The 27,156-nt window shown below is 61.9% G+C and overlaps 1 protein-coding gene across 1 annotated transcript; it reads left to right on the forward strand.

The window, feature by feature from the left end:
- On the forward strand, positions 1-26,952 carry IKZF4 (IKAROS family zinc finger 4). Its single transcript, XM_055792018.1, is given in 10 exon segments — positions 1-318; positions 6,063-6,167; positions 11,862-12,122; positions 14,050-14,217; positions 18,187-18,197; positions 23,567-23,717; positions 24,642-24,773; positions 26,216-26,316; positions 26,318-26,896; positions 26,898-26,952. Coding segments are annotated over 10 exon segments (1,593 nt in total). The 5' UTR covers positions 1-278; the 3' UTR covers positions 26,943-26,952.
- The last annotated feature ends 204 nt before the right edge of the window (positions 26,953-27,156 follow it).

Here is a 27,156-nt window from a genome sequence, read left to right on the forward strand (position 1 = left end):
GTTCACTGCAGTGCGCGTCCCTAGCGTCACTGCCGGACCCACCGCTCGCTCCAGCGTTGGCTTTCCCAGGGGGGGTGCCTGGAAAGCAGCACTCAGGTGGGGGGATCGGTGTCACCCGCTGGGTTTGATGGTGAAGCCGGTGGTGACGGGGTTAAGCCCAGGGGGTGAGTAACTCCTGCTCCCAGAAGCTGCTTGGGCAGCTTTCCTGGAGGAGGAGAGGCTTCTGGAGACTAATTCTGACTGAGCTCTGCTTTCTCTTTCAGCAAAGTACCTTAAAGATGGATATAGAAGACTGTAATGGACGATCTTACATATCTGGTATGTCTGATCTTGATTTTTGCCAGCTCTTTTGGGTCGCTGACGTGTTCAAGATGCTCGGTCTCACCCTCTGGGTACCAGTCCTGTGCCGGTACCTTCATCCACATCCTCAGGCTGTGGATGAAGCATTGACCAAGGGTGCAGTTTTAAGTATAAACAGATAATTTAAAAAAAACGAAGGTACCTAGTGTAAAAAACAAAGTGTTGGAAGTTTACACCGAAGTTTACGTGCTTGTGCCTTCGCCTGCTGCTCTGGTGGGCGCTGTGGGTGGAAACTCAAAGCCTTGCCACAAGCTGAAAGGAAAATCTCTTTCCAGCGGTGGCTGGGCAGTCCCGGCCTCGGGGGGTCTCGGGGCGGTGGGTTGTTCCTTCAGGACTCCTGGCTGCGCTCCTGAAACGGGGGATTCAGTCCTGCTCTCCGGTGCTGAGCGTCAAAGACCCCCACAGGTCTTGCCGGGTTGGGCGCCGGCGCGACTTAAGCTGGGACCCAGGCTGAGCTCCGGGCATAAAGTCCATGAAATATCCGTGGGGAGAGTGGGGGGCAGCGGGGGGCTCACCTGGGTCCCACTGCTGGCGTGCCGGACCGCTCGGTAACCGGCGAAGCCGTACGGGCCGGCTGGGGGTCACAGCCCCAGTGACCCTCTCCAGAGGGGACAGCGGGGACACCGGAGGGATTTCGGTTATCTGGTCACCTGCGGGAACTGGTGTGCTGGAGTTGGTGGGATTCGTGGTTATCTCTGGGGCACTGGTCTGAGAACGCCGCGGTTTGTCCACGGAGGAGACGGGCTTTGGAGCGAGAGCTGATGCCGAAGTGGCAAAGACAAAAAAAAAAAACCAACCAAAAAACCTCCCGATTCCCAAATCCGGCCCCAGTGCCGCCAGGAGGACGGCTGGGGGGTGCTGGGATGAATGGCTCAGCGGGGATGGGGGTCAGGAGTTGAAGTGCATCGGGAGGGAGAGGACCCCGGCTGTTCTAACGAGCGGCCGGGGGCTTGGTGCGTTGACAGCACCGCGGGGGGGTCCTGGTGCAACGCCCCGCGCGTAAATCACGCTGCATCTCCCGGCCTGGCAAAGTCCATCCTCGGAGTTCGTGCGCTCTCCTCCTTTCTCGGAAGGTTTCCTCCGATCCCAGGAGGGTCCCTGCTCGGGGTTAGACCCTCGGCTCTTCTCCACGCACTGGGTTTTTGGCCACTGGGAGGTCACAAAACGCTTGATGCGCCGGGGGTGGCTGCGCTCTCCGCTTCGCTCAGCAGAACGGTGCCCCCCGCCCCCGGCGCTCGCCACCGGCTGGGGTCTGGGGGCTTGTGGGCTCGGTGCCGAGGTCTGTGGTGCCTGCGGGGCTGCGGCGTTGCTTTTCCTGGGGGAGACCCATGGCTGAGCCCTTCCCCCACGCGCCCCGTTCCCCTGCGCAGCCCAGAACGAAGGCGGGAAAAGCAAAGAGCCCACCAGGCTCAGTCTTGGGGTGCCTGTGGGCTCCCGGTGCTGGAGGTCCTGGGGGTCCCAGGTTTACGCAGCTCCTGGAGTTTTGAGGGAAGGGGGATGGGGAAATGATGGGAGAGCAGCATGACGGGAGCTTCTGCAGGACCATCCCGGGGTTTTTCCTTTTTCCTTTTCTTTTTGGACTTTCCGGGAAGTCGGGGAGCGAAGCCGGGGCGGGGGGGAGCAGGGCAGGGCTAACGAAGATGGGTTAATTAGCAGGGTCAGGGGCAAGGCTTGCCAATTAGCCGCTTCAGGTCGCTGGCAGCCCTGAAACGACTCGGGGAAACAGCCAGCAGCGTTCTGGAAACTCGTTTCTGTGAAATTTGTTTAATTAAACGAACTCTTGAAAAAACAAAAGTTCATGTTTGTTGCAAAGCGAGGCGGCTGAGGGCCCGGAAACTCTTCGTGCGTGTGAAATATTTTTTCTTTTGAATTCTTCACAGGAAAACAAGTCCGTTTTGAAAGAGCTCTGGTGGTGAGAGAGGGTCTCATTACTGCCGGGGGGGCAGGAGCAAGGTGGAGGCAGCCCAGAGACCCCTCCGTGCCACGTGCCCGCTCCTCGGGGGGCACCTCCTGGGGCTCTACGTCCTTCTGGGGACGCTGAACCCCCAAACCCAGCACTGGGGACGTGGGGACGGTGGTGCCGTCTCACAGCGGGTGAAGGGGCTGAGCACCCCGCTCCATCATCCGAGCTGGGGGAGGCACCAGCGCAGCCCCCCGGCCTGGACCGAGGACGTCCCGCAGGAGCAGGGTGGGATGAAATCCCTGTCCCACCGTGTTTTCCCGTGGGATCCTGCCCTCCCTCCCTCCCCTCCTCTCCCTGGATGCTTTTCTGGGGGGGGTCTGCCCCCACTTTGGTTGCCTGTGAGTGTCAGAGGCTGATGGAAGACGTGGAGGGGTGTTTATGGGGGATGTTTCCAGGGGGTCGCCCCCCATCTCCGCTCCCTGGCACAGCCCAGCCCCCTTCCCCCCCCCCCCCCCCCCCCCCGTGTTATCCCCTTTGATTTGGAGCGGGGTGAAACGCTCCCGGCTCCTTGGATAACTGGGCTACAGGCAGACGGAGCGTCTCTTGCCTGACGTTCAGGTTTCCACTTGTTTTTTTAGAACAAATGAAATGTGACCCAATATTTCCTGAAATCTCGAGTCTGAAAAGTTATCAGAGAGGGAAATTGCCGAGAGACTGTCGAAACCAGGCGCTGGTTGCTCCCAGGGGTGGGATAGGGCTTCAGTCTCTCGCCGGCGGCACCGGGCAGCCTGCCCACCTTACCGGGGGCTCCGAACCGCTGGTGGGAGCCATTACCGGGGGGTCCCTGTGTCAGACCCGCCGCTGCACCGAGGGAAAAACTCCCCGGCCCCGTGGTGGGGGGGTGGTGATGTTCTGGAGCAGGGGTCCTGGCTGGGGTCCATGCTGCTCAGTGGGGGTCCAACAGCGATCCCCCCCCAGGGAGCCGAGGCTCTTGGCAGCGCGAAGGTTCCTGCTGGCCTGACCCCCGTTGCGGCGGGGGCTCGGCGCCAGGGATCGGCTCGCGTATCCCTTGCTGCTTGGGGATCGTTTGGAATAAGAAGGATCCTTTGGGATCCGGAGGATGAAGCTAGCTGGCAGAGGAGCTGAGCTTTCAGCTGCGGACGGGATGCCATGCCCTGCCTTTATGGTGGAAGGGATGGAGGAGAAATAAATGTGTTTTTTCTCATATTTTTCTTTCTTTATTTTTTTTCTTATTTTCTCCGTACTTTATCACTTAAATTTGAGTTTGGCTGCTTTTAACTTTTCTCCGAGCGGTAGCTGGGAGCAGGTTGCAGGACAGCGCGGCGAGGTTCCTGCTGCTGTCAGGATCACCGGGTGCTCCGTGAGGGAGCCCCAGTTTCACCTCCAGGATTAAACCTGGCACCGGGAAGGGTCTTTTTTTTTTTTTTTTTTTTTTTGGGGGGGGGAATTGCTTGCCAAGGTAAGCCTGCCTGGAAACGCTGCCTAGAAAAATTCCCTGCGGCTCCAGCGCGGGGATGTGTTCCCGTGTGTCTGGCTGTTTGATAGGGATACGCGGCGCGTTGGGAAGGTGTGAAGTGCCTCTTCGGGGCTGAGCATCTGCCCCTGGAGCTGAGGACCGTGGCTTCGGTGTCCCCGTCCCTTGTGGCTATAGGAGGGGGGCAGAGCCCCGATGAGCCCTGGCTGATGTGGGGGGCAATGCCGTTCTCCCCCCGGTCATCAGGTCCTCACCCATATTTTGGGGTCCTGTGCCCGGAGCCCCTGGGTTTGGGGGGGGGGGGGGGGGGCTGTGTTGCGAGGGCAGAGCGGACCCCCTGCAGCATCCCTGCATCCCTTGCTCTCTCCTTCCTTCAAGCATCGTCTCCGGCTGGCTCGGCGTGGCTCCCTGCTCTCCGAAGGCCGCGTGTCCCCGCGGCGGGGAGCAGCCGACGTTCCCGCTCACCGTGCCGTGCCGCCTGCCTGTAAAATGACGGTCGTTTCCCTCGCTTCCAGGAATCTGCTCTTCCTGGAAGGTGAGCGGCTGCGTGCGCCCTGCCAGCGACGCAGACATGCACACGCAGCCTGGGCTCCAGCGCTGTTTCCAAGGAGTTGGCTGTGATAACACTCCAGGGTATCTCCAGCAAGGTAGAATAATGCGAGTTAAACGGGAGCGGCGGCGGAGCGGGGGGTGGTGGTGGGGAGGATCCTGAAATAACTCGGTGCCGTCTCTGCTTGCTCGCTGCGTGCGGAGGAGAAGGGGTGCAGGGGGCCCGATTCTGGAGGGTGATTGATAGGTGTCTGACCCCCCCCCGTGCTGGCAGGGAGGAGAGGGAAGGAAAAGCCTGACACCGCCCCCCCCCCCCCCCCCCCGCCCCCCCCAAGATGACCGTGGAGATGAATATGAGCGAGGGAGGCTCAGGACGCCACTCGTGATGTACCGAGACCCTTCGAGGGGGTCGCTCTCAGCCCACCCAGTGTCTGTTCTCGGCCTCAGGATGTGCCCCCAGCCCCCAGAGGGCTCCGGGCTCGTTACTCAACCTTCTCATTAACCTCTTGTGCCGTGGCTGGCAGCGCCTGTCGGCTTGGCGTGACTCTGGCTGGCAGCAGCTCGCCGGCCGAAGCGTGGGGAGGGGAGAGGGAAGGGTCCTCCGAGCCTGTCCCGCTGTGCCCCCCGGGAGGAAAGCTGCCTCAGGGAGCTGGGAAGGGTGAGGATGGTGCTGGGGCGTCCCGGTGGAGCAGCGATTGAGAAGATGCTGTCTCACCGAGGGCAGTTACCACCACCGATTCCCATGCTCCGCGAGGCTGGTGAGCTCAGCGTCCCAGTAGTCACCAGACAATGGGATGAACTGGGCTCGGGGAGCGCCGAGACGGGAGTTTCTCCAGCTGCAAACATTTAGAAATAACATTCCCAGCTGCGCTGATGGCCTTCGCCGAGCTTCTGCACTTTCCATCATGAAACTCCACCGTCCCCACAGCATCGCCGAGGAGCAGCCGCTGCCCGGCTCGCGGGCGGTTTTTTTTTTTTGGGGGGGGAGGGGGGAGCTGGTGGGGGGCCAGGGGTTTTCGGCGCGCTGACAGCCGGCAGGTCTCGCCGGAACAGAAACCTGCTAGCCCCCGAAGGGGAAAAAAATGAGTCTAGCCCGGCGCACGGGTGTGATGGGGTAGGCAGCTGTATTGCTGGGTTCGCTTTCCAGTGTGAACGGGCAAGGGCCTGTCTCCAGGGGCTGGAAGGGTCCGTCTGGGGTGGGCTCGGCTCCCCCGGGGTGTGAGGATCTGCTTGGGAATGGTCCCTCCGGCACGGGCTGCCGGGGAGGGGGACCCCCGTGCCCGGGGAAGGGACCCGCTCGCCTGGGCAGCACAGCGGGGGGCACAGCTCCCTTAGGTGGGGGACTGATGCTTGTGGGTGAGGGGTGGTCTGCCACCCCCCCCCCCCCCCCCAGCTGGCACAGCGCTGTGGTGCTGGTGGGAGCACCCGCAGAGCCCCCCCAGCGTGGCGTGCCAACCCCTCGCCCCTTCTGCCACCTTCTCGCGAGCCAGTGAGGGGAGCAGAGCTTGCGCTGCCGGCGGCACGGCGCTGGCTGGGGGCTGCTGGTGTCCGAGGAGGTCACAGCTGGAGGACCGTGGTCCGGCAAGCAGCGAGCTCCTGCGGTGCCACCGGTGTGCGTGGCAGACAGTGAAAGCCGTGTCCTGAAGCCCCTTCCCGACGCAGCGGCGCTGGGAAGAGGGTTTGGTGGGGTGAAGGCGGCGGGAGCCCCCAGCCCCAATTCAGGCGTTGCTCACTTGTGTTTCCCTCCTCCCACAGGTAGTGGGGATTCCTCCCTGGAGAAGGAGTTCAGCTCGGCCATCGTGGGACCCACGGTGAGCACCCCCAACAGCCAGCACTCCTCCCCGAGCCGCTCTCTCAGTGGTGAGTACGCCGCCTGCGCTGGGAAAAGCCGCGCCGGGTTCTGCCGGTGGTGTCCCCAAATCAGACGTGACAGAGATGTTGACTTCCCGCTGTGACACATTTCTCTCCTGAGGCTGATTCTTTCTTTGCCAACCCAAGAAGATAAAACCCTCCTTTGGTCTTCACGTGGAGCAGCAGCCCAGGGACCGGTCCTGGGTACCGCTTGTGGCTGAACCCCGGATTTTTCCAATCGGCCGCGGCGATGCCGAGGACTCAGGGTCATTCCTTGTGGTGGTGGTGGTTTTCACCTTGACTTTCAAGGCAGCTGCGTGTTCCAGACTGCTAACGACCGCAGCTCCGGAGGGGCCGCGGAGCCATCGGTCGCTTCGGAATAAGTTATTTTTTATATCCCTCTAGATGGCCGTGGGGGGAAGGAGAAGCCACGCTGCTTCTTCTCGTGCGGTACCCTGGGCAGGTGGGGGTCCGCGGTGGCCTTGACGTGAATGAGCCTCTTGGGAAGTTATTTGTGTGGCTGAGGTAGATTGGGAGAGCCCATGGGCATGTTGGGATGCACTGGGAACGCCGCGGGATGACGAAAGGCACCGCCAGCTCCCAGCCTTCGCCCACCCCTGGCCACCCTGTGCTGCTGTGTTCAGCCACCAGTTTTGCCATCACGTCTCGCTGTCCTTTCTGGCTCTTCCCCCCCCTCCAAGAAATGAGCGGGGGAGGCTGCATGGTTGCTCCTTGGGAAGCTCCTGCCATTCCTTGTCACCTCATGGAGCGGGTGCGTGTCCCCAGGGGTCTTGCCCGGAGCTGACGGGTGGCACCTGACAGGGATCCAGAAATGGGACCAGTGTGGGGAATCTTGTGTCCGTAACCTGAAACATTCCAGCCCCTTCCCTGCCTACTGATGGGATTCTTCGCTTTTTAATTTAAAAATGAACAAAACTGCTTTTTTAGGGTATAGTTAAGAACCTCCCCCAGCAAAACAGGTCTGATTTCCGAGTGGTCGCAGTCTGTCCCTCGTCCTGGTGTGCCATCTGCTCCCGTCGCTCGCTGCGGTGAGTGATGAGGGATGTGGGGCTTCCCTCGTGCTGAGGAATGGCACGGCCCGGGATGAGCCCAGTATGGCCCGAGATGAGCCCAGTATGGCCCTGGATGAGCTGGGCACGGCCCTGGATGGGCTCGGCATGGCCTGGATGAGCTCAGTATGGTCCTGGATGACCTTGGCATGGCCCTGGCTGAGCTCGGCATGCCTTGGATGGGCTCGATATGGTCCTGGCTGAGCTTGGCATGGCCCTGGCTGACTTTGGCATGGCCCTGGATGACCTCGGCATGGTCCTGCATGAGCTCGCCATGCCCTGGGTGAGCCCAGGATGGCCCCAGATGACCTGGGTATGGTCCCTGCATGAGCTCAGTATGGCTCTGGATGAGCTTGGCATGCCCTGGATGAGCTCAGTATGGCCCTGGAAGAGCTCGGCATGGCTCTGGATGAGCTCAACACAGCCCTGGATGAACTGGGCATGGCCCTGGATGGGCTCGGCACGGCTCTGGTTGAGTTTGGTAGGGCCCTGGATGACCTTGTGGCCCTGAATGAGCTGGGCATGGCCCTGGATGACCTCAGTATGGTCCTGGATGATCTTGTGGCCCTGAATGAGCTGGGCATGGCCCTGGATGACCTCAGTATGGTCCCTGGATGAGCTCGGCGTGCCCCTGGATGAGCTCAGCATGGCCCCTGGATGACCTCGGCACGGCTCTGGTTGAGCTCGATATGGCCCTGGCTGACCTTGGCACGGCCCTGGATGGGCTGGGCACGGCCCTGGATGGGCTGGGCACGGCTCTGGATGGGCTGGGCACGGCTCTGGATGAGCTGAGCACGGCCGGTACAGGGCTCGCTTGCAGCGGCGCTGTTTATGTCGCAGCCTTCTCGGGGCAGCAGTCACCTTTCCGAGGGCTGTACGTGCCGTTGTACGAGCTAAGTTGGCAAGTCCCGCTCTGAGTTGCGCTCTCAGTGTTCAGGCGCCGGTGGTTGGGCCGCCTCTACCGGATTGACTCAACCGGCACCGAAACGGCCGGCGCGGCTCTGCCCTTCCCTCGCTCCCAGCGCGCCATCACGTACGGCTTTTCCGTAGCGGAGTAACCCCCCCTGTAATTTACCCGCGGTGGCTGGGGCACCTCGGGGTAGGTCCTGGCGTTTGAAGGTTGCTCTTTCTGAACCGGGATAAAATAACTCCCAACCACGCCGCTTTCAGAAGCGGTAAGGTTATGAATTAGCTCTGTCGGCATTTTTTTTTTTTCCTCCTTTGATTACTTGCTATTTATTTTACATTTGCCCAATGAAAACGCTTAGAAGCTCTGCAAAGAAATGAAACCTCGGGCTTTTTGGCGGAGGACAGCTCTGAGAGGTACCGCAGCTTTTTCGCTCGATCAGAAGCGAAAGGCATCGAGCACGTGGGCTGAGCGAAAGGACAGTCGCGATCCCTTCCCCTTTACCGGCGGGATGCAAGTGATGGTATTGCTTCTGATCTGACTTGACTTCACAGCTGGTTCATCCAGCGAGCGTCGTGCCCCAGAGGAGCAAGAATATTATATAACCTGTTCTGCCAGCAGAGACTTCGCTCCGGCGAGACCAGGCGCTGCGTTGGTTCTGAAAAGGGAATTACAGAACAATAGTTGGCCTCCCTTCTATGCCCAGGAAAAAAAAAAAAAAAAAGTCCCTAGGGGAGTGGGAGAGGAGAAAAAAAAAAAAAAAAAAAGAGAAAAAAAACCCAACCAGAAAATCAAAAGTGCAGCAAACAACCCATCCAGGCAGACCGAGAGGAGCTTCTGGCTTCCCGCAAGGAGCTGGAAATCTCCTGGATGCTCCCAGGGGAGTGTGGTGGCACCGGCCAAGATGTTAAATCAAGTTCTGTGTTCCTCCCCCCGGGGCCAAGATGTTGAATCAAGTTCTGTGTGTCCCCCCCGCCCCCCGGCATGTTCGGAGTGCCCTCCCGGTCTGCAGGCAGCGGTGGCTTTGGCCGCAGGCTCGGCACACAGCCGGGAAGCGGCTGCGTTTGCCAAGGCTGGGTGGCCGCGCCGTTCACATCGCCTGGAGCCTCGCTGGGAAGGCGGCATTGTCCGCCGGGAAGGGATGGAGCCGGGTGAGAGCCAGAATTCCTGGGCTCTTCACCCGGCAATAAAACCTCACGCAGTTTGGGATGAATCACTTCCATGCTGCTGCTCCGGGTTAATCCCCGCTCGCAGAGCGGTACCTGGCTCCGGGCAAGCGCCGGCGCCCGTGTCGGAGGCGGCGAGGAAGAGGAGGTTCCTCCCCAGGCCTGGCTTTTTGGGGGGGCCCCGTGTCCGCCCTTCCCGGGGGAGCGGGAGGCACCGGCCTCCCCGGGGCTGGGACTCTTGCTGCCACCATCTCCTCTCTCTGGCGTCCTCCTTGCCCGGTAAGCGCCCCAAAGCCTCCCCGCTCGCCCGTCGGGAAGGATCGGCCCTTCCTCAGCTGATGGGAAAGTTCAGAGCCCCCCTCCTCCCCCCCCCCCTCCCCCCCTTAAAGCCCCCCCAAGCTTTTAAAGGTCAAATCCTCCAGATGCTTTGGTCCCGGGGCCGTTACCACGGATTTTCTGGAATGCCCTCGGCCGGTGCGCCGTGCCCGTCGGCATCCCCGGATGGGGGTGAGCATTGGTGCTTTCACAAGAAGCTGAACGAGCCCCCTGGGCTCGAGTCGGCGGCAGATCTGGGAGCTGCTGGGATCTGTGTGGCGGCGCTCAGCCCGCTCCCTTCTCACGTCTGTCTCCCTTGGATCCACCATCTCCCACCCGCCGGGCAGCAGCAGAGTCTCCTTTGTGTATCTCTAAAGTTCGGTTCCTCCAGCCCCCACAGTTCCCCTCTTAAGGGATTGGGAAGAGCCTCCTGCTTTAAATGGAAAAAATAAGAATCTGATATTGGAAGGGATTCTGTAAATATTTGCTTTAAGCCCTTGGCCTCGCTGTGCTGCCATGTGGGTGACCTGGATTCGATTTTACTCCACCATCGCCTTCTACTCCACCGTCGCCTTCTACTCCACCGTCGCCTTCTACTCCACCGTCGCCTTCTACTCCACCGTCGCCCTCTACTCCACCGTCGCCCTCTACTCCACCGTCGCCCTCTACTCCACCGTCGCCCTCTACTCCACCGTCGCCCTCTACTCCACCGTCGCCCTCTACTCCACCGTCGCCCTCTACTCCACCATCGCCCTCTACTCCACCATCGCCCTCTACTCCACCATCACCTTCCTCCAGAGCAGGTAGCAGGTGCTGTCCCCGGCTGGAGAGCATCCCCAGGGGATTCCCTCTCACCCCTGGCTGCTGGTAATGGTTTAAAGTGGGAGGAAACTTTCCAACTGGATCATTTCAAGACCGACTTTCCAAACGGGTGACTTTTCACCCCGGCCGAGGGTGTCCCAGCCTCGATTCTCCATCGAGCGGAGGGTGCAGCTGGCGGCGCGAGGTGGGGTGACCACTCGGACACTCGGCGGAGGGAGGGAGCATGCAGGATCCGGGTGGACAAGCTCAGCGGAAGGTAGTGGAGGGAGGAGAGGGAGAGGTTTCCCCGCAGGGCTGCAGCTCGCTGGCAGCAGCCGGAGCAGAGCGGTCGCCGTCGTCTCGGGGAGTGTTTGATTTGTGGCATTCCACAGATCATTAGAGCAGCCGGGAATGTAGGTCAGGGCTGGCGCATCCCTTCGCCAGCCACCCGCTCCTGATGCTGCAGGAGGAAGGAAAGGGAGCAGTGGGGAGGGGAACCTGGGGGGTTTTACTGCGGCACAGCGCCCACCCTGCGCCGGGGAGACCCTCCTGCCACCCCCTACCACCAGCCGGCTTCAGGGGGCTTCACCAGTGCGGCTCCTCCGGCTCCTGCCCGCTCTCTGCTCCGGTCCTGGCCAGAACTGTCGTGGGGCGGCCGATCCCGGTGGTCCCCAGCCCTCGGCTCTGGGACCTCCCCGAGTCCCTGGCATCACTCGCATCCACTTCCCGAGTTTCACACAAACTTCCTTGGGGTTTTCCGTGGCCAAACGCCATCCCAGGGCTGCCTGCGTGGTCAGCCCCTCCTTCGCCACAATAAGGGGCAGGAGCCCGGCCACACCGGGGTGGCAGCGTGCCTGGGGGGGGTGTGTGGTGTCCATGGCCTCTTCCCTGGGGTTTTTCTGCTTTTAGATACCTGGTGGATCCCAGGTCTTGTAGCAGAGGTGAAAACTTGGGTGACGTCGTGGCTCCCGTGGTCCACCAAGATCCACCAGCCGGCTGAGAGGCTCCAGTTGGGCTCTTTGTGCCGGTGGACGTGGAGCCCTCTCTGGGTCAGCATCACAACCGGGCGTTCTGCCTCCCCTGCTGCGCTTCACGAGCACGAGTGGCTTCTCTTTCACCCTCTGCTTTGGATCCAGGGGACTAAACACCTTCTGCACTGGGCCACCGTGCAGGGCAGGAGGCAGAGCAGCGATCCTGGGGGTGCGGACAAGCCGCCCGGCCCCCAGCCTCACCAGATCCCTGTTGGATCTCCCTCCTTGAGTCAAGGAGATAAGATGATGCCCGTTCATTGCGAGCAGATCACTTAACGCGTCACGGTCTTTCTTCTAGGAGTAAGTCTCGCCTAAGCAGCGCTCTCCCAACTTCTTGAAGAGTTGGTTTGGGTTTTTTTGTTGTTTTTTTTTATCTCCGCTGACTGTTTCTTCTCCCTTCTGCCTCCCGGCAGCGAACTCAATCAAGGTGGAGATGTACAGCGATGAGGAAGCCAGCCGGCTGCTCTCCCAGGATGACCGGCTGCTGGAGAAGGAGGACAGCGTGATCGTGGAGGACTCGCTTTCCGAACCGTTGGGCTACTGCGATGGGACGGGCCAGGAGCCGCACTCCCCCGGGGGCATTCGGTTGCCCAACGGCAAGCTGAAATGCGACATCTGCGGGATGGTGTGCATCGGCCCCAACGTGCTGATGGTGCACAAGCGCAGCCACACCGGTGAGCGGCGGCCCCGGGGCCGGCGGTGCTGCCGGGGGTGGGATGCGAATTTCTGGGAGGGAAGGAAATTTCCGAAGCTGGGTGGCGAGTGGGTGCTGGCCCATAGGCACCGGTGCCGTGGGAGGTGGGTGCGGGGTCCCAGCTGCTCACCCCGGGGGCGCAGGCAGAAGGGGCTGCGGAGGGAAGGCGCAGGATGGTACATGTGGACGGTCTGTCCTGGTCACTGTCCAGCCTCCTGCAGCAGGTCGGTCGCTCCCCAGGGTGGGGGTCACATCCAGAGCCCTACGTCTGGTAGTAAACCTGGGGGTCACCTCCAAAGCCCTACGTCTGGTAGTAAACCTGGGGGTCACCTCCAAAGCCCTACATCTGGTAGTAAACCTGGGGGTCACCTCCAAAGCCCTACGTCTGGTAGTAAACCTGGGGGTCACCTCCAAAGCCCTACATCTGGTAGTAAACCTGGGGGTCACCTCCAAAGCCCTACGTCTGGTAGTAAACCTGGGGGTCACATCCAGAGCCCTATGTCTGGTAGCAAACATGGGGGTCACCTCCAAAGCCCTACATCTGGTAGTAAACCTGGGGGTCACGTACAGAGTGCTGTGTTTGGTAGTAAACCTGGGGGTCATGTCCAGAACACTATGTCAGTAGTAAACCGGGGGGTCACATCCAGAGCCCTACATCTGGTAGTAAACCCAGGGGTCACCTCCAGAGCTCTACATCTGGTAGTAAACCTCGGGGTCACCTCCAAAGCCCTACATCTGGTAGTAAATTTGGGGGTCACCTCCAGAGCTCTACATCTGGTAGTAAATTTGGGGGTCACCTCTAGATCCCTACATCTGGTAGTAAACCTGGGGTCACCTCCAGAGCCCTACATCTGGTAGTAAACCTGGGGGTCACCTCCAGAGCCCTACATCTGGTAGTAAACCTGGGGGTCACCTCCAGAGCCCTACATCTGGTAGTAAACCTGGGGGTCACCTCTAGAGCCCTACATCTGGTAGTAAACCTGGGGTCACCTCCAGAGCCCTACGTCTCGTAGTAAACCTGGGGGTCACATCCAGAGCCCTATGTCTGGTAGCAAACATGGGGGTCACCTCCAAAGCCCTACATCTGGTAGTAAACCTGGGGGTCACGTACAGAGTGCTGTGTTTGGTAGTAAACCTGGGGGTCATGTCCAGAACACTATGTCAGTAGTAAACCGGGGGGTCACATCCAGAGCCCTACATCTGGTAGTAAACCCAGGGGTCACCTCCAGAGCTCTACATCTGGTAGTAAACCTCGGGGTCACCTCCAAAGCCCTACATCTGGTAGTAAATTTGGGGGTCACCTCCAGAGCTCTACATCTGGTAGTAAATTTGGGGGTCACCTCTAGATCCCTACATCTGGTAGTAAACCTGGGGTCACCTCCAGAGCCCTACATCTGGTAGTAAACCTGGGGGTCACCTCCAGAGCCCTACATCTGGTAGTAAACCTGGGGGTCACCTCTAGAGCCCTACATCTGGTAGTAAACCTGGGGTCACCTCCAGAGCCCTACGTCTCGTAGTAAACCTGGGGTCACCTCTAGAGCCCTACGTCTGGTAGTAAACCTGGGAGTCATATCCAGAGCTCTACGTCAATAGTACACCTGGGGGTCACCTCCAGAGCTCTATGTCTAGTAGTAAACCCAGAGGTCACCTCCAAAGCCCTACGTCTAGTAGTAAACCTGGGGGTCACCTCCAGAGCCCTATGTCTCATAGTAAACCTGGGGGTCACATCCAGAGCACTATGTTTGGAGTAAACCTAGGGGTCGCCTCTAGAGCCCTACGTCTGGTAGTAAACCTGGAGCTTTCCCTCTCAACCTGCTGCACCTGCGATCGCCGGGGCCATCGCGGTTCCTCTGCCGACCCGGCAGCTGCTTTTTCGCGGCGTTTCAGTGGCCGCTCGGGTTTTCCAGGAGAACGACCGTTCCACTGCAACCAGTGCGGAGCCTCCTTCACCCAGAAGGGCAACCTGCTGCGGCACATCAAGCTGCACTCGGGCGAGAAGCCCTTCAAGTGCCCCTTCTGCAACTACGCCTGCCGCAGGAGGGACGCGCTCACCGGCCACCTGCGCACGCACTCCGGTGGGTACTGCGGCGATCCACCCGGGTGGGCAAAGCTGGGAGGGAATCCACCCGGGTGGGCAAAGCCAGGGAGGGAATCCACCCGGGTGGGCAAAGCCAGGGAGGGAATCCACCCCAGGTGGGCAAAGCCGGGAGGGAATCCACCCCGGGTGGGCAAAGCCGGGAGGGAATCCACCCCGGGTGGGCAAAGCCGGGAGGGAATCCACCCCAGGTGGGCAAAGCCGGGAGGGAATCCACCCCAGGTGGGCAAAGCTGGGAGGGAATCCATCCTGGATGGGCAAAGCCAGGAGGGAATCCATCCTGGATGGGCAAAGCCAGGAGGGAATCCACCCGGGTGGGCAAATCCAGGGAGGGAATCCACCCTGGATGGGCAAAGCCAGGGGGGGAATCCACCCTGGATGGGCAAAGCCAAGGATGGAATCCACCCCGGGTGGGCAAATCTAAGGATGGAATCCACCCCGGGTGGGCAAATCTAAGGATGGAATCCACCCTGGGTGGGCAAATCCAGGGAGGGAATCCATCCTGGATGGGCAAAGCCGGGAGGGAATCCACCCGAGGTGGGCAAAGCCGGGAGGGAATCCACCCTGGATGGGCAAAGCCAGGAGGGAATCCATCCTGGATGGGCAAAGCCAGGGAGGGAATCCACCCGGGGTGGGCAAAGCCAGGGAGGGAATCCACCCGGGGTGGGCAAAGCCAGGGAGGGAATCCACCCCGGGTGGGCAAAGCCAGGGAGGGAATCCACCCCGGGTGGGCAAAGCCAGGGAGGGAACCCACCCCGGGTGGGCAAAGCCAGGGAGGGAATCCACCCCGGGTGGGCAAAGCCAGGGAGGGAATCCACCCGGGGTGGGCAAAGCCGGGAGGGAATCCACCCGGGGTGGGCAAAGCCAGGGATGTGATCTCAGCTTCCAAAAGCGCCGACCTCCAGCTCCCAACCGATCACCGCTGGATCCCCTGGCGGCTCCGCGCCTGGTTTGTGCTCCGGGAACTCCGCTGGCCGGAGCGCTGCCCGCGGGGCTTCGTGCCGCCGCATCCCCGGGACTTACCGCGTTTCTTCCTTATCAAAATCAATATTTAATCGATTTTATCGAGGCGATATAAGTCCCACCCTGCGTGCGCCCGTCCCGGGGACACCGCGCGCCGAGGGCTTCGGTTTCCGCGTTGCTTTTCACATCGTCCCTTGGACATAGGACATTTGGGGTGGGGGTTTCACCCTCCGCTTCCATGACATCACAGCTCCCCGGGGGGCCACAGCCCTATGCCCACCCCCCCCCACCCCCACCCCCGCCCCCCGCTTTGCCATCCTTTGCCTTTGATTTGCCTCCCCGGCGTGTTCCGGTGCCGCCGCGATGGCTTTTGAAGTTCGTGCCGGTGGTTTTGAGCACCTTGTGGCTGTGACCTTCCAAGTCCCCTGGTGGGTCTGGTGGCATCTCAGCCTGACCCCGGAGCCCAGGAACCCGCTCCCCCCCGAGCCCCCTACCCCAAGCCCCTCAATTTTCCTTCATTTTCTACCCTTTTCCATCAGAGGATGCGATGCTCCAGGTTTCTTCCTGCTTTCCTGGTTTTGGGAAGTGTATCTCCTCCCACGTGTCCATCTGAGATGTTCCTGGAGATGCCAGAGGGGAATCCGGGTGGTTTGACCCCCCCCAGGGCCTGGAATTGGGGCTGCTGGGCCCTGCACAGGGTTGGGGGGGGGGGGGGGCTGCAGGAGTTTTTCCATCACGGTTTGTCTCAGGATGTCTCCACTGCTTGGGGACGGAGCTGCTCCGCCACGTAAAAATTGTTTGGGTGGCTTGGCTGGTTCTCCAGCCTGGCCGGAATGTGGGAGCGGGTGGCGTTTCTTGGCCGGTTAACAGGGAGAATCGCCGAAGAAATCCTTTCCTCCTGCTTGTCCCTCGTCTCCGCCGGAGGGGGAAGTGACACGGCAGCAGTTGGAAGCAAAAACCTTCACGGCATGAACTTCGGGGAGCACCGAGTGTGTGCATCTCCTCCCGCCCCGCGCAGAGGGCGAGGAAGATGGTGACAACTGGGCTCCCCGTGAAGCACCGACGCGCCGCGGCAGCTGCTCGGAGTCGCGGCTGCTCGGAGTCACGGCTGCTCTGCCTGGAGGCCTCCAGCTCTCCCGAGGAGTCCTTCAGTCTGGAGCCACCAACGTCATCCTGGGTCTGGAGCTGCCAGCGTCACCCTGGGTCTGGAGCTGCCAGCGTCACCCTGGCTCTGGAGCCACCAACGTCACCCTGGGTCTGGAGCCACCAGCATCAACCTGGGTCTGGAGCCGCCAGCGTCATCCTGGCTCTGGAGCCACCAACGTCACCCTGGCTCTGGAGCCGCCAGCGTCATCCTGGGTCTGGAGCCACCAGCATCAACCTGGGTCTGGAGCCACCAGCGTCACCCTGGGTCTGGAGCCACCAGCGTCATCCTGGCTCTGGAGCCACCAACGTCACCCTGGCTCTGGAGCCGCCAGCGTCATCCTGGGTCTGGAGCCACCAGCATCAACCTGGGTCTGGAGCCACCAGCATCAACCTGGGTCTGGAGCCACCAGCGTCACCCTGGGTCTGGAGCCACCAGCGTCACCCTGGGTCTGGAGCCACCAGCGTCACCCTGGGTCTGGAGCCACCAGCATCAACCTGGGTCTGGAGCCGCCAGCGTCACCCTGGGTCTGGAGCCACCAGCGTCACCCTGGGTCTGGAGCCACCAGCATCAACCTGGGTCTGGAGCCGCCAGCGTCATCCTGGGTCTGGAGCCGCCAGCGTCACCCTGGGTCTGGAGCCGCCAGCATCAACCTGGGTCTGGAGCCGCCAGCATCAACCTGGGTCTGGAGCCGCCAGCGTCACCCTGGGTCTGGAGCCACCAGCGTCATCCTGGGTCTGGAGCCACCAGCGTCATCCTGGGTCTGGAGCCGCCAGCGTCACCCTGGGTCTGGAGCCGCCAGCGTCACCCTGGGTCTGGAGCCGCCAGCGTCACCCTGGGTCTGGAGCCACCAACGTCACCCTGGGTCTGGAGCCGCCAGCGTCATCCTGGGTCTGGAGCCACCAGCGTCATCCTGGGTCTGGAGCCACCAGCATCAACCTGGGTCTGGAGCCGCCAGCGTCATCCTGGGTCTGGAGCCGCCAGCGTCATCCTGGGTCTGGAGCCGCCAGCGTCATCCTGGGTCTGGAGCCGCCAGCGTCACCCTGGGTCTGGAGCCACCAGCGTCATCCTGGGTCTGGAGCCACCAGCGTCACCCTGGGTCTGGAGCCACCAGCGTCACCCTGGGTCTGGAGCCACCAGCGTCACCCTGGGTCTGGAGCCGCCAGCGTCACCCTGGGTCTGGAGCCGCCAGCGTCATCCTGGGTCTGGAGCCACCAGCATCAACCTGGGTCTGGAGCCACCAGCGTCATCCTGGGTCTGGAGCCACCAGCGTCATCCTGGGTCTGGAGCCACCAGCATCAACCTGGGTCTGGAGCCGCCAGCGTCATCCTGGGTCTGGAGCCGCCAGCGTCATCCTGGGTCTGGAGCCGCCAGCGTCATCCTGGGTCTGGAGCCGCCAGCGTCATCCTGGGTCTGGAGCCACCAGCGTCATCCTGGGTCTGGAGCCACCAGCGTCACCCTGGGTCTGGAGCCACCAGCGTCATCCTGGGTCTGGAGCCGCCAGCGTCACCCTGGGTCTGGAGCCGCCAGCGTCACCCTGGGTCTGGAGCCGCCAGCGTCACCCTGGGTCTGGAGCCGCCAGCGTCACCCTGGGTCTGGAGCCGCCAGCGTCACCCTGGGTCTGGAGCCGCCAGCGTCATCCTGGGTCTGGAGCCACCAGCATCAACCTGGGTCTGGAGCCACCAGCGTCATCCTGGGTCTGGAGCCACCAGCGTCATCCTGGGTCTGGAGCCACCAGCATCAACCTGGGTCTGGAGCCGCCAGCGTCATCCTGGGTCTGGAGCCGCCAGCGTCATCCTGGGTCTGGAGCCACCAGCGTCACCCTGGGTCTGGAGCCACCAGTGTCATCCTGGGTCTGGAGCCACCAGCGTCATCCATCTTCCTCCTGTGCACCCCCAACTGTTCCGAGCTCGGCCGCACCAATCCACGCTCCATCTTGGCCAGCACCGCAGAGGAGTCACCGCGCTTTGGCATCATCTGCCACCAGCTGAACTTGCCCCTTCCAGGGTGCCACTGGCCACCACCTGCCGGGGGACCATCAGCGCCGGCTTTTAGGCAGGGGATGTATGCTCTTGAGCTGGATGGCTCCTGGATTTTTGGGAAAAAATGTTTTTGGGGAAGGGACAGGTACTCTTTAGCTGGATGGCTCCTGGAATTTTGGAAAAAATGGCTTTTGGGCAGGGGACGGGTGTTCTTTAGCCGGATGGCTCCTGGATTTTTGGAAAAAAAAATGGCTTTTGGGCAGAGGACGGGTGCTCTTGAGCTGGATGGCTCCTGGATTTTTGGAAAAAATGGCTTTTGGGAAGGGGATGGGTGGTTTTTAGCTGGACAGCTTCTGGATTTTTGAAAAAAAAACGGCTTTTGGGCAGGGGAAGGGTGCTCTTTAGCCAGATGGCTCCTGGATTTTTGGAAAAAATGGCTTTTGGGCAGGGGAAAGGTGCTCTTTAGCCAGATGGCTTCTGGATTTTTGGAAAAAATGGCTTTTGGGCAGGGGATGGGTGTTCTTTAGCTGGATGGCTCCTGGATTTTTGGAAAAAAGCAGTTTTTGGGCAGTGGACGGGTGCTCTTGAGCTGAATGGCTCCTGGAATTTTGAAAAAACCAGCTTTTGGGCAGGGGACAGGTGTTCTTTAGCTGGATGGCTTCTGGATTTTTGGAAAAAAGCGGTTTTTGGGCAGTGGACGGGTGCTCTTGAGCTGAATGGCTCCTGGAATTTTGAAAAAACCAGCTTTTGGGCAGGGGACAGGTGTTCTTTAGCTGGATGGCTCCTGGATTTTTGGAAAAAAAGTCATCTTTGTTGCATCCAAAGCAGAATCCCGTTAGGAAGGTCTCAGGTTTTTGCTTTCTTGAAGCCCTCCCCGTCCCATCTGTGCTGGGATTTTGGGTACCACATGGCCGAGCCCCATTCCGGGAATGCTGGCTCACTGCTCCGTGCAGGCGGGCGCGCAGACCCCAGCCCAGGGGCATGTGCTGCAGCTCCGGGGTCTCTGGAGCCGAGACCCTGCTCCTGGGGGCTTTCCCCTCATTAACACACTTCGGGGGACCCCAAACCATCCGGGCAGGATTGTTACTGGACTCTTTGGCCAAGTTTCCCCCCCCCGGGGCTGTGCCTGTTCGCCCTCTCCGAGCCCCCACCGTGCTGACGTCGCCCCGGCACGGAAAGCATCGCCTCCAGTCCTTCAATCAGGAGCCACAGAAATGGGACAAGCCATCACAACATATCAAACAAAAAAATTAGTCTTTATGGGAGCTAATTACTAAGAAAAAAACCTGCGTTTCATGTGGATTTCACAGGCGAAAGCCCAGCGGTTGTCCTGCCGGGGGGGGGCTTGGCTTCCCCCCCCCCTTCCTTCGCGAGAGCCACGTGCGTTTCATGCCGTCCCCAGGAGGGATGCTGAGCTTTCATCTCAGAAGATGCGCTGCCCAAAAAAAAAAGTGAAGTATTAAAATCCAGATCAAACACGCTGCCTGGCTCTGAAATAGATCAGAAGCCGCAGCCCACACCCGGGACAGCTGAGGGGAGCCGCAAGCCCCCCCGAGACCCCCCTCCTGGGCGCTCCGCAGCCCAGTAAATAAACTAACCTGGAGCTTGGGGGGGAGGGGGGAGATTAGGAGAAACTTCTCCCGCTGGGGTCCGGCGATGGGCTCCTGCGCCCAGCAGAAGCGCCCACCTTGGGCATCGTGTGGGTGAGGGATTTGGGGGTCCCGAGTAGAGTGAGGGGCTTGCGGGAAGCCCCTCGCTCGCGTTGGATGTCCCGAGCCCACCTGAGACACGGTGTCGGTGGCTCCGTGGTGACATTTTCAAAGCACGGACCTAAGGAGGTAAAGGAAAAGCGACGGATCGCCAGGCAAAGCCCAGGGTGGGACGGAGCCCCCCTCCTCATCCTGCAGCTGCCGTGAGACCCCATCCCCACCCCGGGGGGAGCCCGGAACAGATCAGCCGTCACCGCTGCGGCATCGCCAGAGCCACGGAGGAGCCTCAACACCGGCAGCGGCCGAATCGTGCAGGGAGGGGACGGCTCGGTCCCCAGGGAGCCATCCCGGTGTCCCGGGCTCCTCCGTGTCCCACTGGGCTCCTCCGTGTCCCACCACCCCCCAGTGCCACCAGCAGCTGCCCATCCCTGGAGCCCTGGATCACAGGCTGAGGCTGGAAGGTTGGCTCCGGGGTATCCATGTGGATCTTCAGGGCTTGGCAAACCATCGCCCATCCCAAGGCAGCCGTTGGCGGAGCTTTGCGGAGGGGGTTGGGGGGGTGGTTTTGGTTAGGGGGGGACACCCCCCCAAGCCCGGGTTTGAGGAGTAAATTCCTCGGGCACAATTTTGTGTTTGCGCTCGGAGGCCAGCGGTCTCCTCGCCTCCTGTGGGGCTGGAGGACCCCAATATCCAGCGGCTCCGTGACAATGCTGCTGCCGGGGGAGGGCTGGGAGGACGGATTTGCGCCTGTCACCGGCTTCTCCGGATGGATTTCCAACCCGGAGCTTCCGTGGTGAAATCCACGGTGGCTCCCGGACACCAAAATCTGCTGGGGGCGGGCAGGGGTGCGTGTGGCACATGTGGCCACAGCTGGCCCCGTGCTGGCCACCGCTGCTGGGGGCAGGGCGTGGAAGCCAGAGGTGCTGGCCCCCTGCCCCAGCAGCACCGAACGCCTCAGCTCAACCCCGGAGCCGGGGTGGGGGGTAAGTGCGGAGTCACCGGCAACCTGAAAATGGGGGTTTTTTAGAAAGCAGTTAAAGGTTAAACCACAAACTGGAGAAAAAAAAAAAAAAACAACAAAAAAAACCAGCGCAAAACTGACAGGACCAGAAAGAGCCCGACTGAGTGGGTGTCGAGCAGGTGGCGCGGTGCCCCTGAGCCTTGCGCCGGACGGGGCGAGTGGGGTGCAGGTGGCCACCGTGGCTCTGGTCGCTGTGGCTCTGGCCACCATGGGTTTGGCCACCGTGGCTCTGGCTGCGCCGTGGCTCTGGCCACCATGGACTTTGCTGCCATGGCTCTGGCTGCCGTGGCTCTGGTTGCCGTGGGTTTGGCTGCTGTGGCTCTGGCCACCATGGGTTTGGCCACCATGGCTCTGGCTGCACCGTGGCTCTGGCCACTGTGGGTTTGGCCACCGTGGCTCTGGTCGCTGTGGTTCTGGCTGTCATGGCTCTGGCTGCTGTGGCTCTGGCCACCGTGACTTTGGCTGCCATGGGTTTGGCTGCCGTGGCTCTGGTTGACGTGGGTTTGGCTGCTGTGGCTCTGGCTACCATGGGTTTGGCCACTGTGGCTCTGGCTGCCATGGCTCTGGCTGTTGTGGCTCTGGCCACCGTGACTTTGGCTGCCATGGCTCTGGCTGCTGTGGCTCTGGTTGACGTGAGTTTGGCTGCTGTGGCTCTGGCTGCCATGGCTCTGGCCACCATGGCTCTGGTTGCCGTGGCTCTGGCTGTTGTGGCTCTGGCCACCGTGGCTCTGGCCGCCATGGCTCTGGTCACTGTGGCTCTAGCCACCGTGGCTCTGGTTGCCGTGGCTCTGGCCACCGTGGCTCTGGCCGCTGTGGCTCTGGCTGCCACCCCGGGCAGAGGGCGATGGGCTCCGGCCCCCAGCAGAGCAGCTGGTTTTTGGGCACCGTCGTGCCGCCGAACCCAGCCTGCGCCCCTTGGGGGGGGGGGGGCACGGCAGCCCTTGGGCTCACCCGGGGTGCCACAGCCCCTGGCCTTGACTTGGTGGCCGCAGCCCCCCGCAGCGTGGCCGCAGCTCCGGCGCTTGGCGTCCCGTCATTCCTCAGGGGGGGAGCTCGGGACGGCTGGGGAGAGGGGAGCGTGGGGGGCTGCCACCTCCAGTCTGCTCGAGTGCCTGGGCGATGTGGGGGCCGGAGAGCCCACCCCCCTCTCCGGCTCAGCTCCCCCACACTTGCCCTTTTTTTCCCCATTAGCATTTTGGCTAACGAGCTGCCTCCCATAACGGGCGCTCAGCCCGTGGCACCGGGTCCTTCAGAGCATGGATCCCGTTATCCCCCCCCGCCAGGAGTATTTAAGGGGCTCGAACCACCTCTCCGTTTCCCAAAAGATGTTGGCTGGTCCGTGACCGTCATTACACCGAATGAGCAACCACCCAACGAGCAGCGAGCAGCACGAAACCCCCTTGGCAGCAATCGCGGTTCCCCATCCCCGACGCAGCCGGTGGCTTTGTGGTGTGATGGAAATTGCGGTGGGATTCAGAGGTACCATCCCCGGGGTTCAGAGGTACCATCCCCAGGGTTCAGAGGTACCATCCCCGGGGTTCAGAGGTACCATCCCTGGGGTTCAGAGGTACCTGTCCCCGGGGTTCAGAGGTACCGTCCCCGGGGTTCAGAGGTACCATCCCCGGGGTTCAGAGGTACCGTCCCCGGGGTTCAGAGGTACCGTCCCCGGGGTTCAGAGGTACCATCCCAGGGGTTCAGAGGTACCGTCCCCGGGGTTCAGAGGTACCATCCTTGGGGTTCAGAGGTACCATCTTCCCTCGGGAGGTATCCCAGGGTTTTACCGTAGGCTGCCGCTTGCAGCACATGGATAACGGCACGGCACTGCCGAACAGCACGCAGCACCCGCTCCCCTTCTGTGTCACCGGCCAGCGAGGCCGAACGGGTGGCCACGGGGATTTTCATTCAGGAGTGACAAAACAAGGGAGAGAGGAGACTAATAATATCTCGCGAGTGTCTTAACGGCGCTGAGCGCTGGATGTGGCCAATGGATGGTGAAGAAATGCTTGGAAATGGTTAAAAATGGAGGGGTCCTGCTGCCCCCCCACCCCCCCCCATAAATCTTGCCTTTGGGGTCAGGGCTTCCCGGAGGACGTTTTACCTGGAGGGGTGCACCCATGGTGTCTCGGGAGCAGAGCACCAGAGGCATTTTGGTTTTGGTATTTGGCCAAATCCTGATTTATGCTGCCCCCCCAGCAATCGCAGCGCGGGTGCAGCCCACCCTTCTCCCACCACTCTCCATCTCCGAGGAGGCAAGCGCTGGTGCTGCCGGGGGGGGGGTGGCGATGCTGGGGGGGCAGAAGCTGTGTGTGGGGGGTGCAGGTTGCAGCTCTGACATCTCACCGGCGACAGGGCTGGAGGGGACAGTGGACTGCTGGCCAGGGTCGATCCCGCTCGGTCGATCCCTGCCCCTTTTCCTTGCAGCTTGGCCCGTGGCCGCCTCTTCCATGGGCTCTTCGGCGTGGGTGCCGTGTCCGTTCTCACAACTTCTGCTTTCCTTGGATTTTTCGCAGTTTCCTCCCCCCACCGTCGGCAAACCCTACAAGTGCAACTACTGCGGCCGCAGCTACAAGCAGCAGAGCACGCTGGAGGAGCACAAGGAGCGGTGCCACAACTACCTGCAGAGTCTGAACACTGAACCGCAATCGCTGGCCGGCCAGCAAGGTCAGTGCCGTGGGGCGGCCGGAGCCCTGCTGTGCCCCCAGCTCCGGCGCCGCGGCGAGGGGGGACTGACCCGGCAGGGTGGGAAATGGGGGGGATGCGGGGTCATCTGTGCCTGACGGGGTTGAGCGTTGGGGATGCTTTTCCGTTACAAAAAAGGGGGGTGCTGTGCGGGGGGCTCGCCGTGCCGCGGCGGGGGTGGGATGAAAGGCGCTGCGCTGGTTCACGCCGCAGCTCCCCGCGGGTGCTCGGTGTTGGCTCCCCGGGTCCTCCCCCCACACCACCAGCCAAATGGCATAAGCCCCCCGGACCAAAACGCGCCCCTGGGCCCTATTTCTAGCGCCAGAACTACCAACAGGTTTCCCAGAAGGGACGGGACGGCGGGGGATGGACCCCTGCGGGTGGGGGTCCGCAACGGGCGCACGTGGCTCCTGCCCCCCCCCCTCCGCTGTGAAAGAACCGAAACTGGCGCCTTCCCAGCTCCTCACCCCCTTGGAGCAGGATCTGGCCCCGGTGGGCTTCACCGGTGAAGGCCACCCGGCGGCTTTAACCGCGGATCCATAGGGAATGGCAGAGCTGCCCTCGCCGGCAGCGCCGCGGGGCAGATCTCGCCCAGCCGGGGTCGGGAGCCGGCAGGAGGACACTTCGATCCGTTGAAGCCGGCTCCTCTTCCCCAAAAGCGGCAGGAACGGGCCCAGCTCGCTGAAGACGGGAGGCGACCCGGCTGCCGGTGCTCCCCCGTGACCCGAGTCTGCGACGGGGGAAGCGCTGGGCCCTGAGCAGGTGGATCGGGAAATTTCTGTAGGTGCGTCCCGGTTAGGGCAGGGAACGGCGTGGCCGGAGCGCTGGCGGCGGAGGGTCCGGCCTGGGTAACCGTGCCCATCCCGTGGGCACCGGCTCAACCGGCTCTCCCCCTTGTCTTGCCAGGTGAGGAGATGCGAGACCTGGAGATAGTGCCGGAGTCCCTGCTGCACCCCCCGGCCGAGCGGCCGGCGTTCATCGACCGGCTGGCCAACAGCCTGACCAAACGGAAACGCTCGACACCTCAGAAATTCGTGGGTAAGGGGCTCTCCCCACCCTTGATCCCGGGGACAGGGGGACCCCTGGGTGCTGGAGCGGGGTGCCGGGGTCCAGCCAGACCCACCACCCCCCCCAAGCACCCCGCCTGGGAGTGGAGACTCTGCACTTGGGCACACGGCTGGTGCTGGCACAGCGCCTTTCGTCCCCACGGTCCCACGATGGGGACACTGGCTGGTGCTGGCACAGCACCTTCTGTCCTCATGGTCCCAGCATGGGGACACTGGAGGGTGCTGGCACAGCGCCTTTTGTCCCCACGGTCCTGGGATGCGATGGGGACACTGGTTGGTGCTGGCACAGCGCCTTTTGGCCCCACGGTCCCGGCACGGGGACACGTGGCTGGTGCTGGCACAGCACCTTCTGTCCCCACAGTCCCGAGGTGGGATGGGGACACTGGCTAGTGCTGGCAAAGCGCCTTCTGTCCTCATGGTCCCAGGATGGGGACACTGGCTGGTGCTGGCACAGCACCTTTTGTCCCCATGGTCCTGGGATGCGATGGGGACACTGGCTGGTGCTGGCACAGCACCTTTTGTCCCCACGGTCCCAGCATGGGGACACACGGTTGGTGCTGGCACAGCACCTTTCATCCCCATGGTCCCACGATGGGGACACTGGCTGGTGCTGGCACAGCACCTTTTGTCCCCATGGTCCTGGGATGCGATGGGGACACTGGCTGGTGCTGGCACAGCACCTTTTGTCCCCACGGTCCCAGCATGGGGACACACGGTTGGTGCTGGCACAGCACCTTTCATCCCCATGGTCCCACGATGGGGACACTGGCTGGTGCTGGCACAGCACCTTTCAGCCCCACGGTCCCGGCACAGGGACACGCAGCTGGTGCTGGCACAGCATCTTTTGTCCCCACAGTCCCGGGGCGGGATGGGGACATGCAGCTGGTGCTGGCACAGCACCTTCTGTCCCCATGGTTCTGGGGTGGGATGGGGACACTGGTGGGTGCTGGCACAGCACCTTTCATCCCCATGGTCCTGGCACGGGGACATGTGGCTGGTGTTGGCACAGCGCCTTTCGTCCCCATGGTCCCACGATGGGGATACTGGTCGGTGCTGGCACAGCACCTTTCGTCCCCACGGTCCCACGATGGGGATACTGGTCGGTGTTGGCACAGCGCCTTTCGTCCCCACGGTCCCACGATGGGGATACTGGTCGGTGCTGGCACAGCACCTTTCGTCCCCACGGTCCCACAATGGGGATACTGGTCGGTGTTGGCACAGCGCCTTTCGTCCCCACGGTCCCAGGATGGGGGACACTGGCTGGTGCTGGCACAGCGCCTTTCATCCCCAAGGTCCCGGCATGGCACGGGGCTCGCACACGGTGCCGGGGGATATTGGGGGTGTGGGGGAGGGGGGGGGTGAACCCCAACCCCCCCCAGCCCCTTTGACGCCGCCTCCTCCCCGTTGCCGCAGGCGAGAAGCAGATGCGATTCACCCTCTCGGACCTGCCCTTCGACGTGAACTCCGGCTTCGAGAAGGACGTGGAGATGGTCTCAGCCCACCACCCCCTGGACCCCCTCCTACGGCAGCTCCCTGTCGCTGATGGGGGGCGAGCACCTTCGCCCCCTCCGCCTGCCCCCCACAAACTGCATCTCGGAGGTCACCCCCGTCATCAGCTCCGTCTACACCCAGATCCAGCCGCTCCCGGGTCGGCTGGAGCTGCCGGGAAGCCGGGAAGCCACCGAGGGGCACGAGGATGTACCGGATGGGGTACAGGTGGTCTACCGGAGCCGGGAACCGGGCGTTTCGCCCACCAACGGCTGCCAGGACTCGACGGACACGGAAAGCAACCACGAAGAACGGAGCTCGCAGCTGCCGGCGGGGAGCTGCGCCAGCAGCCGCCAGAGCCCAGCCTACGCCAAAGAGGACCCCAAAGTGCCGGAGGGACCCCCGGCCGCCCGTTCTACCCCCAGCTCCGCCAAAGAAACCCTGCGGGTGGTCAATGAGGAGGGGGAGCAGATCCGGGCGTTCAGGTGCGAGCATTGCCGCATCCTGTTCTTGGACCACGTCATGTTCACCATCCACATGGGCTGCCACGGCTTCAGAGACCCTTTCGAGTGCAACATCTGTGGCTACCACAGCCAGGACCGGTATCGAGTTCTCCTCCCACATCGTGCGGGGCGAGCATAAAGTCGGCTAAATTTGCCCCCCCACCCCGCCCATCCCTCCCCTCCCCCACCCCATCCCCCCCACTCCACCCCCGACTCTCTCTAGCTCAGACCCTCCACCCTTTAGGGCATGGAACTGTTGGTTTGTTGTTTTTTTGTTTTGGTTTTTTTTTTTTTTTTCTTTTATACTCCTTTGCACTGACTTTGGCTACAAAAGAAAAATATTTAAAAAAAAAAATTATCAAG

This window comes from Falco peregrinus, chromosome 19 (genome assembly GCF_023634155.1).
Source record: "Falco peregrinus isolate bFalPer1 chromosome 19, bFalPer1.pri, whole genome shotgun sequence".
NCBI classification, from domain to species: domain Eukaryota; kingdom Metazoa; phylum Chordata; class Aves; order Falconiformes; family Falconidae; genus Falco; species Falco peregrinus.